The sequence below is a fragment of the Oryctolagus cuniculus genome, chromosome 2 (assembly GCF_964237555.1).
Source record: "Oryctolagus cuniculus chromosome 2, mOryCun1.1, whole genome shotgun sequence".
NCBI classification, from domain to species: Eukaryota; Metazoa; Chordata; class Mammalia; order Lagomorpha; family Leporidae; genus Oryctolagus; species Oryctolagus cuniculus.
The window spans coordinates 106,793,633-106,806,024 of NC_091433.1; the positions used below are offsets into that span (position 1 = coordinate 106,793,633).

General features: G+C 43.4%; 1 protein-coding gene across 47 annotated transcripts in view; it reads right to left on the bottom strand.

Annotated features, from left to right (window-relative positions):
- Nucleotides 1–377: 377 nt before the first annotated feature.
- The window catches only part of MAP4K4 (mitogen-activated protein kinase kinase kinase kinase 4), a 185,393-nt gene continuing 173,378 nt past the window's right edge, over nucleotides 378–12,392 (bottom strand). For 26 of the 47 annotated variants that reach the window (XM_051835221.2, XM_051835177.2, XM_051835316.2 and 23 more), the window contains 6 exons: nucleotides 11,096–11,230; nucleotides 8,938–9,038; nucleotides 6,774–6,923; nucleotides 6,116–6,275; nucleotides 5,279–5,418; nucleotides 378–3,781 (listed from right to left, as the gene is read on the bottom strand). In XM_051835221.2, coding sequence (XP_051691181.1) covers nucleotides 3,698–3,781; nucleotides 5,279–5,418; nucleotides 6,116–6,275; nucleotides 6,774–6,923; nucleotides 8,938–9,038; nucleotides 11,096–11,230 — 770 coding nt within the window. In that variant the 3' untranslated portion in view covers nucleotides 378–3,697. Of the gene's footprint in view, nucleotides 3,782–5,278; nucleotides 5,419–6,115; nucleotides 6,276–6,749; nucleotides 6,924–8,937; nucleotides 9,039–11,095; nucleotides 11,231–12,392 lie in introns of all 47 variants that reach the window. The other 21 variants (XM_051835170.2, XM_051835218.2, XM_051835191.2 and 18 more) reach the window with 1 other exon arrangement.

A 12,392-nucleotide genomic window follows, 5' to 3' on the forward strand; every position in this document is an offset into this window, starting at 1 on the left:
CAGCAGGGCACAGGGGCAGGTGCTGTGGGTCCGTGGGTCTAGCTCCAGCTTGGGCTACCTGCATCCCCCACTTCCCACAAATGCATCACGGGCGGCAGCAGATAATGGCTTGCGCACCTGGGGCCCTGCACCCACGCCACAGACCCGAATGGAGTTCTTGGCTTCTGGCTTTGTCCTGGCTCAGCCCTGGTGGTTGCAGCCATCTGGTGAGCAAACTAGCCTATGGAAGATCTCTGTCAGTTTGGCTTTAGAAAGAAAGAAAGAAAAAGACAATAGACAGGAGGACATGCGAAGGGGGTGTGCATAAAAATATGGAGCTCCACAGAAAAACAAATTCTGAAACGTCTGAACATATTTGAAACTCATGCCACATGGAATAAGTGTCATTTTTACTTTATTTCAGGAAAAAGAGGGGGAAGGGGACAACAATATTTTCAAGATACACAGTAGACAAGTTAGCACTGCAAAAGGGGGGGGGCTGTGTACTTGCCATCGGTCTGCTCTGCAGTTTTATTAGTAAATTTAATGCAGTTTGTCATCTGTCTTATTTAGCAAATTTATAATTGGCAAAATTAGGGATTATAAATCACCATAAGTGTGCTATGCCTAAATAACCCATTAAAATCACCTAAAAATAAAACATAAATATGTGATGCACATTAGTGAAACAAAACCATTTTTGTAAACAATTTCTCCAACATGATGTGTGCATGAACTAAAAGTAAAAAAACACTGCACTCAAAACAGAGAGGGTTACTCCGATGAAATACAGAAAGGCGCTACTTCATTAAAGCTCTGACTAAGCCTAAGACGTACTTGTGTTCTGTTTAGAAGAGCAGTCCTGCAACAGTTCAATGGTTCCTATTAACGGTTTCAGCATAATACTGTTTCCTCTTGTCATTCTGCCATATTGGCACTTCTGTGGAGAAACCACCACTTTGTGGAAGAGGAGGGGAAAATCACTATTCCGTAAAAGAATCCGAAATCTCAACAAATCGTGATCTTTTATGGTGCAACCTTCCTTGGCACACACAGGAAGCTGTAGCGATTCAGTCTGGTCTACAAGGTGGTAAGGCCAAGAACGGAAGGAGCACCGGAGGGCTAGGTACAGCGCGCCCTGGGAAACCCCTCCCCGCCACCACCACAAGGACAGACGCTGTCCAACTGCAGGACATCAGGCTCAGCCCTGGGTTTGACCAAGTTCCCCTAGCGCACCATGGCACTGCCCCCGGGCGCCTGGGCTGCACAGCTCAGACTTGAGCTCGGACCCTCTTCCAAGAGAAAGCTCCCCCTCTGAGAAACTTCTGAGCATCCTAATGCTAACGAAACGCCCTCCGCGTGACTTACAGATGCTGTCAGGCCGCAAGGCCGCATCCTCTGTGGAGTCCTCCTCGCTGGCGGCACCTGCTTGTTACTCTTCAGACGTCCGCTCACCTCTCTCCAGCCCTCCAGTCAGGGCAGGGGCCGCCGCCAGCCGCCCCCTTCTCTGTCCCCTTTCTACGTGCACACGTGTGTTCTCTACAGCGTCCCCTCCTGGAAAAGCGTGCACATTGCTGTGGCACTGCCGACAGGAAGTCCTCCAGGGATGCGATCTGGCCTGGCCTGGCTCAGGTCCCTTTCAACCTTGTCTAGGCTAACCTCGGGTTAGTAGGGAAGACCAGTTCTTTCTGCTTTGGCTATCAGCACGAGTCCAACATCATACGAGTGAGAGACTAGTTCCATCTGCCTTTTCCTCCGGAAGAAAAGCCTTTCTCTGCTCATCTTGCCTTTGTGGCGTGTACAACCAGCTGGGTTTTCCCGCATTCGGGAGTGCACGTATTTTTCACTAGGTTCCTATGGTTGAGGAGAGCCAGAGGCAAGCATGCTGAACCAGGAAGGAGAGAACAGTCGTGGTTAGAATGGAACAGGAGGATGGGCAAAGCCCTGGAGAAGAGGGGCAGGTCACTGTTACATGGGGGGACGCATTTTCGTGCTGAGAGAAATGCACCATAAAGGAGTAGGAGCGACCCCCCCTGAAACACCCAGCTTCTGTTGGTGAATGAAGCTGAAAGTAGCCATCACACAGTGTTCCCGCTCAGAGCTGGACAAGAGGAAAGGGAGGGGGCAGAGCCATGACTCTGACAAAGGGACATCCTTGGAGGGGCTGAGTGAGGACCATGAAGCCATGAAACAGATTATTACCAAGACATTTATTGCAAATGCCGTGAACATGTTCGCAAAGTAAAACTGGTTTTAAAAAAACAGAGAACAAGAGAGCAAGTGAGAAACGAGAAAAGCCAGGGCTTCGATATTACACCTAAAACACAGGAAGATGCTGTCTTCATGAATGATTAGAATTAACTACATTCTTAAAATAGTTTTAGTGCATTGCATTTTTAGAAAAAGGGAAATATCTCCACCCCCAAGAAAAGGTTCCTGCAACATTGAACAGTTTGTGTGACTATGCTAACGTGACCACCTGTCTGCTACCAACCCCCAACCTGGGAACAATGCGATCTCTGGCGCTGCAGGCTACAGCGGCCCCAGCAACCACGCATGGTGCATCTGGGGAAAATGAGGCACTCTGCTTTCCAAACGCAGAAAGCAAGCCGCATCAGCCGAAGGCCGTTTCCCATCTTCATGGAAGGGTTTTCTTGTGCTGCTGAGATTTGTAACAAAGTTAACAGTCAAACTGGAATCGCATAGTTTTGGTATTAAGATTAAATTAAACATTAATGGTCTCTTCCAAAACCATATAAACTAAATCACCTCTCAATGCATTAAAAACAATGAGGTAGGCAAAAAAATAAACACGTGGTTTGAATTTTTTCTTCTGCAAGTGCAGACTGTGGTAAAACTGCTGTTGCACTTCTAGGTTTAAACAAAAATTAAACCTTTAACTGAGGCAGTGCTAATACTGTCACACAACAAAGTTCTGGCCATTATACAAAATGCACACATTTTCTTTTTTTTTTTTTTCTTTTAAAGTTTCCATCTGCACATGATTTAGGCAAAACTTGGTACACAGAAAAATGACTGAGTTGTTGGCCAGGACCCCTCCCTCCCCAGATCCAAAGAAACAAAATGGGACCCCTTAACCCATCCCACCCCACCTCCCAAGCCCCACCCACAAAAAAGTTATCCTAGTAACTGTGTCTTTCACATTTTATAAATATTAACTTCTTAAACCTGCACCTTCTTCTTTGTCCACATATTGTCACATTACAAAAAAGAAATGTCAATTAAATACATTGTTAATGTTACTATATTAAATCTGCTCTCTGCTTCAGCCAACTGCTCCTTCCACCGGCACGCTTCACCTCCTTGTGCCCACTGCCAACAAAACCAACGGCGTGTGCAGCGTTGCCACCTTCACACACCCACAGACAAGAGTCATTCAGAGACAAGGAATTCTGGAGCTGTAGGAAAGATGTTTGCTTTCCGGCCTGATGCTCAATCCCAAACACGTATAGCACCTGATGGTAGGATCCGAACAGCACCAGCTGCATTGCAGCCTTGATTTATTTTTGAGTAAGGAAAAGAACAGGGATAAACTGGTCAGAGCGGGAAGGAAGGAACGGGAGAACCCAACACGTGAGTCTGCACACACAGCTGTCCTGGCTGTACTGGTGCAGCGTGGAGCTCCAGTTGCAAGGAATTCCAAGTTCTCAGGATCTTGAAGACTCTGGAGACCGACAATCCCCGGATCACTCTGCTTCTACCAGCTCAGAAGGGAAGTCCTGCCTAAGGTCATGAAATACACCTGACTGCTGCCACCAGACCGAACAGAGGCAAAGAACACCTGCAAAGTCAAGAGGAAAGAGCGGGTTAGCACAGCCGTATAGCACCTGCTGTGGGAGCAGGGTTCCCGTGTTTTCCACCCGGGGAACTGAAGCCATCATCTCCTTCAATACTGCTATGTGCAGGGAACCCACATCCCAAAAAGCCCTTGTAAAAGCAGCTCTGGCATGATGCCAGGCTGAATTTGGAAGGAGTGATGCTCTGCAGCCAATTTTCATCACCATGAAGGCTTGTCAGCTGCACTGCCGCCTCGCCACACTGTGAAAAGTGGGTTCGTTCTTTCCACCTCCAATACTACCACATTCTAAATGAGCATATTTGAAAAAGGCAGTGAACAGTAAGGACGATACCTGATTTCTTTCTAACGAGCAAGTAAAAAATCAATTCCTATGATCCCACAGAGAAAGGAACTTCTCGTGTCTTTTATTAATAATATTAAAATACAACATATTTGATAAAAATATTTAATTGCCTAAAGTTTAAAGAATATTTTAGTTATGGCTATAAGAAATACACTTGAGAAAGTATACACCAAAAAGCTGAAAAACCCAAAATTAGGTCTGAGTCAGACTTTTCAAGGTAACAACGTATCTTGGGGACACTATGTAGGGGCAAATATGAGCGTCGCTCGCAGATGAGTTCAGGGCTGCAGGAGCAGGGGTGGTGGCCGTGGGGGCACGTGCGGCACGTGCAGACAAGCAGGAGGACTAGCTGCAAGGGCACACGGCAGTGCTTCCTCCTCGCATCAGGTATGTAAGTTTATCCTACAGTCAGCCACGGCTGAAAACGTACTGCAACATGGAGCAGGAGAGGGACGTGCGCTTCGAGAGGCGAGTGTCTGAGGCATGATGCGTTGCCTTGGAGTGCCTTAGAGCTCACTGGACAGGAGAGAAGGCTGTGCTTGGGAAAGACCCGCTCAATTCTTCACCATCCTTCCCAGGGCAGGCCTCCCAGGTCCCCGAAGAAGACAGGGATGGGGACAGTTTTGAAAAGCAAAAGGGCTTTGATGCCCTAGGATCTAGGAGGGACGTGGTAGAGTGCTCCTGGACTGAAATAAAATGATTTCTACTGCTGAGCATTTCTGACATGCAAGCTAGGAAGCGGATTCACTAACGCACAGAACATTGCATCAGGAGAGGGGAACCTCTCACCCGATCCAAAGAGTACGAGTGCGGCCTTCTACTCACAAAAAAATCCCATCCAACTCAACGAGCAGCTTTAATTGTCCCCACCTCTAACTAAATACAGCCTCCACACGTAACCTAGTGGGGGGCTAAAGAAAACTACACACACACAGAAAAATCCCTCCATAACCACATAACAAAAACAAATGAAATACACTCTGGCCCCACAAATATACCTAAAAAGTCATGTCTAAAATGTTCTCCAATGAATTTATTTCACAATCTATCAAACATCAAGGGAATTTATCACAGGGAAAATAAACCACTGCTAAAAGATAATAACAACTACAAATAAGCCGTAAGGACACCATTACCTTGTCATTGCGTTCACATAAGAATTTTAGTCTTTGAGCCCTTTTGTGCATAAACACACCATCCAAATGGCCAGTTTCCACAGACCGGATCTCAATGGCTTTCTCTCCCCAGCCCATTGTCTGATTAGATCGAATATATGCTATGGGGGAGAGGAAAAACAGAAACCATTAAATGTAAGTCAACACCCTAAGATGACATTGCTAATGTGACAGATATGTCACACCCTCCTAAAGGCCAAGCAGTTAAGGATTTTTGTTGATAAGGAACTTCACATTTGTAACTGCCTGTTCTACCCTGGGAAGTAACTTGAATCGATGGTTAAATCTATTCATTTCCCTTAGGCCTTTCACACTTACCTTGAGAAATGACCCACTGAGTTTAGAGTTTAGCGCACAGATTTTCATCAATCCAGTCATAAGAGAAGGCAGGGAGAAGAAAGGGCAAGTAGACAGAGACAGTGACTGAACTGCAACAAAATCAAATGATTCTGGGATATAAATGTGAAGTATGGAAATTAACTACCAGCCTCTGTTACCGACTGCAAACTGGAAGACTGTATGTGAGGGCATCTAGCTGGATTCTTCCCCTCTCAAGCGTAAACCACTTCCACAAAAACATCTGCCCTATTCTCATTGAATGTCTTAAGGGTTAAATGAGAGACTGCGATAACAAAGTTTTAAAATGTATGCAATAATTTGCATTTTGTCCTAAAATAGACCTCTATTTCCACGTGTACAATCTAACTTTCCATCATCCGTTGCTGAGTGTCCGCTAGAATAGCACACACAACTGGTGTGATGAATACAGGAGTCCCGGAGAGGGCTTCACTTTCATACCTACAGATGTGGGCATCTCTCCCCACTGCAGAACCACATCCTTGGTGATCCTCCCATACGTGTTCACATAAACTCCCTCGTCTTCATAGCACACCAGAAGCTCCATCCCATCTGTGTTGGGGAGGATGATGATAGCGTGGGGTTTGATGCTACATTGGATCTAGAGAAGAGGAACAGAGTGCAGGGAAACATGTTTGTGGCAATTTCCAGCCTGTGAGAGTGTTCAGCTACACTGTCTTGGCAAATGCACTGGTACCATATTCCTGGTGATAAATACAGCCATTAGAGAACACTCTGGAAAAACCCATGCAATTTACATCCCAAAGTCTACCTGTAACGGGTCACATACTCCCACATTTCCTGAGGCCTCTGAGCCATATATGGACGGTAAGCTCCTTTTGGAAGCTACTCCCCACACAGGGCCTGCCAGCAATGGTCCCCAACCCATTCCATGTTAGTCAAAGCAAATTCTAAGAGGTTTTCAGGAGGGCTTCACAGAGCCAGGAAAGTGGACTTCCGCTTGTCTCAGCATGGGGCGTATCATTCAAATACTCACCCCCACACCCAGGGGAAGTGTTAGTGCACTATGCAGAGTAAAGAGAAAGTCAAAACAAAACGAAGCCAGTCAACCAACCATAGAGTGTGGGTTCTTTCTTACGTGTGTTGGTAGATAAATGTCGTAGACTGATCCCGAATCCACATCCACGGCATGGAACCCTGCACAGGACCCGTAGATCACTTTGAGCCTCTGGCCTTCTTCCACAGTGAGATCCACCAACAGTGGCTTATGTGCCAGCTCGCCGAACGACTGCAAAGAAGCGATCGTGAGAGAAGCAGACGAGGCAAAGCAGAACTTGCTCTTAACAGAGATCAGGAAGCAGACCCGAGGCTGTCGACTATCCAAATACCAAGCAACCATATGCAAAAATACTCTATAAAATTAGTTTTTAACTATCTTTTTGTCTGTTAATTAGCATAGGGATGACACTTCTTCCAGAGTTATATATCAAATCCCCCTAGTCAGCCCGAGAATTCTGCTCTGTCATCTGCTGTCCTATTGTTTGTCTAGATGTGTAGCGTATCTTTTGACTCTTCACTTGCAGATGGTGGAGCAAGGAGTCATCGTAGGAGTCCCACACTGAGAATCCATCCAGTCTTTAATACTGGAAAGCCCATTCCTCATTAATGCCAACACCCACCACTCCTAAGACTGGGACATGAGAACAGAACGGATTTAAATAGGTAATATTTATAAAAGCAACTAGTATGGTATCTGGTACGTAACAGATATGAAGACCATATCTCAGAGGAATACGTGATTTTATAACCAATTATCTCAATTCGATAGCACTTGGATTTAAACAAATATGAAAATTCCATTTGTACTGCTTCACCAAGAAATTAAGCAATAAGCAATTTAAAAATTCAAATATTCCCCAAATAACTGAAACTTATCCTTGCAATATATATAAACTATTTTTAAAAATAAGTAAGTAGAACTATTTTTAAAAATAAGTAAGTAGAAAACTTCTTAATTTCTTGCCCTATACTAAAATGGCCCAAAGGTTAGCTTAAGGTTTTATGTCTCCTTTTAGAAATTATGTTATTAAATTATTTATAATATGTAATATCAGGATAATATCAATTAAGAATCTCATAAATTTGCTTTGGGGTAAACTCTAGGCTAAGTTGTAAAAATATGTTAAAAATACACAAAAAACTAGCCGGCGCCGCGGCTCACTAGGCTAATCTTCCGCCTTGCGGCGCCAGCACACCAGGTTCTAGTCCCGGTCAGGGCGCCGGATTCTGTCCTGGTTGCCCCTCTTCCAGGCCAGCTCTCTGCTATGGTTCCTGCCATCGGATCAGCGCAGTGCGCCGGCCGCGGCGGCCATTGGAGGGTGAACCAACGGCAAAAGAAGACCTTTCTCTCTGTCTCTCTCTCTCACTGTCCACTCTGCCTGTCAAAAAATAAATAAATAAAAATAAAAAATAAAAAAAAACACACACACACACACAAAACTGCTCATTTTCTATTTTTTTCAAAAATAACTATTTAGATACACTGAAGACTTTATTTTATACTGAAAACTACTAATTTTACACTGACAACTATTAATTTTATTTTATTCACAGTTCTTTAGATATCAGGCAAAGTGAGGTAATCCATCATGGTAATAAGGGCAGGCAGGAACTCTAGAGAGAACAAACTTAAACAACAGGCTCATTCACTTTCTTTCTTCAAACCGTAGATACACAAAATGGCAAATCCATTTTAGCTTCTTCATCAGATTCAGACATTGCATCTACAGTATTATTTAAAGAAAAATGGGTCATATGATAAATATTTTAACTTGCATTTCCCATTTAATGTATAATGCATATTTGTCATCAAAAATTTCTGTAATTCCATTTTTAATTCGTAATGTACTGAACAGATTTTATAATTGCTCCTGCTGAATACTTTTATGACTGGGAATGCAAGTACACCCTAATCCACGTTCATGACTGTTTGTGAAGGTCTTTTACCAGAGGGTAGAAGTGGTCTTGCTTTGCCTCTTCCTCTGTTACCACATCACCACGCTGATCAAAGTGTGACAGTGCAACACTCAGCTCTCTCGTTCCCAGCCTCCGAAGGCACAGAAAGTACTAAGCCTACTGCAGCCGTCAGCAGTGGACTTGCTTATGCTTAGGACAAAGTTATATGCCGTAACAGCACATAGCTTTCATATCATCATTTTAAGTGCTCAGACTTTTTAAGCTTATTCTCTGACTACTGGTTGTATCTTGCACAGCTAATGCTACTTTTCAATGCACTTAGTTACCTTAAAGGCCATAAATTTGTGATATGGCTTAGGTGCCCACGCATAGACTTCCACAGAACTCTTCAAAGCAATTACTAGAAATTTGATTCTTTCATATTTTACTGGAAAAAAAGGAAAACACAAGTATTAACATGGAACTCTTAAAAATTTATAGCCAACTTTTACAAACTTCATAAATATGTCTTCTAGTGATCACTCAAACTACTTCAGAAAGGAAAACGGCAGGATTAATTAGCAGCTGGCTCCCAGATCCCAGAGCGAGGTCAGGGTCTCCCTGAGCTCTGCAAGGTGCTCACATGGACTAAGAAACACGGAGGGCTCTGCAAAAAGACTCACTGGGTCTTGAATCCTGCCAGCGGACAGAAGTATCTGTGCACAAACCCAAGTGCCGTTCCAGGCCACTTCCTGATCCCAGCAGAGCTGGGATTTCTAGGATTCACACTAAAGTTCTGTGCCAGCAGAGCGCAAGTAAAAATAAATCTCTTTTCAACTGTAAAATAACTGCTTCCTTTCTATAGCTGTTTTGGTTCCCTCAGAGCCAGGCAACTCTGTTAAAACCAGCTGTCCTGAGAGGTCCCTGACCACTTGTGACTTACTGCTCTGGTTTCTTTATAAGCCAGCTAACATCACACTTGATTCTTTGTGCGTGTCAGCTGCCTTGTAAACTCAGTAAGTCTCCTTGTTAAACCCCATAAGCTGTCACTTTTCAAATAAATCATTGAAACTAATATTAACAAAAAAAGGATAATAGGAAGCTGTTCAAATCAATACTACTTATGAGAACTTTCTACAATGGTGGAAATGTTTTATTTTTGCACAGCTAACAATACCCACTAGACATATGTGGCCATGAGCTAGTGCCAACTGACAATAAATTTTAAACTTAATCAACTTAAATGTACTTTCAATGGCCCCCTGTCCTTGGGGGCCAACTATAAAGATAACAAATGAATGGTATCACCCACACTTATCCCCAGAGACACTTGTGATTCACTCTGTAAGAACGGATGGTTGAAGACACTGCTCTGTCCTGATGAAAAGCCTTTTACAGTCTAACATGTCTTCCTCTAGCTCCCCCTGTAGGATAATCTCCTCATGCATTTGAGCTGTTATGAGCTAGCTCATTAAACCTGGCCTTAGAGGATTTTAGCTATAGCTCAACAAATAAAAACACTTCACATATACACAACACAGAACTATCTTCCAGGATCACTCAGAAGCCCTCCAAATGTTGAAGTGGTTCCTGTAGTTATCATGAACCAACGTGCTGAGGGCTGTAGGGAGACCACATAAACAAGAGGACTATGTCAAGGATTACAACATCCCTGCCAGTGGAGAACTGACTACAGCACACAGCTTCATAACATACAGAAAAGAAAAGATGCAAGCAAAAATCAATGTTCACTAGGTGCCTGCTTTAAATTCTCTTAGAAGACATCATCTTTTCCATAGAACTATAGCTCAGTTAAAATCCATTATGTCCCCCTTTACTTCCAACATTGGTATCAGTTATTTTGATTCTTTTCATATGCAAAAACAATTGGCTTTGGTTTAGTTCCTTTAAGAGTTTACTTCAAGAGAATCACGAAATGCACACCACAGAGAAGCAAACGAGTGGCCACAGAACATCACCTGGCCAGCTGAACTCACCCACTCATCCAGAGCTCAGCGGCTCTGCACAGCACACTAAGTTCAAAACGAGAAGCCATCACTGTTTGGGTCAAAGTGAAAGCTTCTATGGCTGACTGCCAAGGCCCCATAGTCTTCTTCACAGAAGAGTAAGCCCATGACTTAAAGAAGAAATCCAAATCGGTTGGCTTTCACCCGGCAAGACGTCCTTAAAGATGTTCCCCTGCTCCACAAATTTACAGAGAAGAATGTGGAAAAGGGGGTGAAGAGACTCTCGCAAAATGAGCGGCGTCGGGGAGAGCGAGGACGCAGAGTGGGACAGCACCCCATGCCACGTTGTAGGTGCACACAGGCAGTAAGTCACTGTTGCTGAGACTTCAACATAAGAGTATGTCTTAAAAACAGGGTGCCAGAAATATACCACATGTTTCAGAAACCAGTTTTTTACTACAAGCTTGAAAGATCATGTGAATTTTAAGGAACTCTAATGAGAACTACAAAAGACTTCTCTAACGCTTCTGGAACTCACCAACTTTATAGTGCACACACCCTTCCAGATCCCCTACAGTTGTCCATCCCTGTTTCTTCTCAACTTCTGGATCATTGTGAAGTATTTTATTTCTTAACCAAGACAAATAGTAGACACGTAACTTATCCTTTTTGCCTAGAAAAAAAATATATTTTACATCCATATTCAAAAACAAGTATTAACAATAGGAACCAAAAGAAAATTCTATAAACAGTAAATAGTTTTTCCCTTGAGAGAAGTCATTCCATACCAAAACATTATTAGAAACTCAACTGCTATTTAGATGGACTTTCAAAACTCCTACAGAATTATCGTTAGGTATAGGCATGGGTTAGAAGGAAAGGTTGTAAAAGAATAACGAATTCAGACTTACATAGGAAGATGGATGGTTAAAAAACAAAACAAGCTGGCACTGGCATGTAATAAATCAATACCACTGATGGTATTATGAGACCTGTGTGAAGTCTTAGAATGTTGCCTATCTTTTGACCCAACAATACACAAATTATTAGGAAATTATGGTCAATGCAACATAGACACGTACGTCCAAAGGACATCTGTGAAAAATGCTTACAAGAAGGGAATAAACCTCCAGGGAAACAGCAGAACAGTAAGAAAGTATCTTCCAGGCCCGTGAAATGGGCAAAACGGAGAAAGGCTTGCCGGCTTGGCATAAAGGGTTAATAACAAGCTCATGAGCTGGACAAGCAGGCTTGAGCGGGATGGATCCACTTAACTTCAGGACAGAGGTCACCATGGGCAGGAAGACGGGGATGGGAGTGCTGACTGCATGTACAGTCATGTATCTTAATGCTTGCTAAGCCTATCCAGCCTACACAGGGCTATCGTCTGATTCTCATTGCTATCTGCTGTATGTTTGAAACACCACCAAATGCACTGTGCAGATTTTTCTCCATAAGTGCATATATTGAGTGTGATGTATACTTAAAAGACTGGCAATTAAAAACTTACCAAATACTATAACTGGATGATTTTACTTTTCCTACATGCTTTTCTATAGTACTTTCTTAATTTTTAATTTCTACAATGGACATCTTACAGAAAATGTTCTTTTGATAAAAACAAAACTTTCAGTTCTAAGCGTTAATCTATGTAAGGTTAAAAGACACGCTATAATGCTGATCTAGTCACATTGATTGTCAGAGTCCTGAACACCCGGCCTAGTGTTAAGACACCTGCATCTGCATCCCACACTCGAGTACCTGATTTGATATATGGCTCTGGCTCTAGACTTCAGTCTCCAGCTAACACAGATCCTGGGAGGCAGCAGTGATGG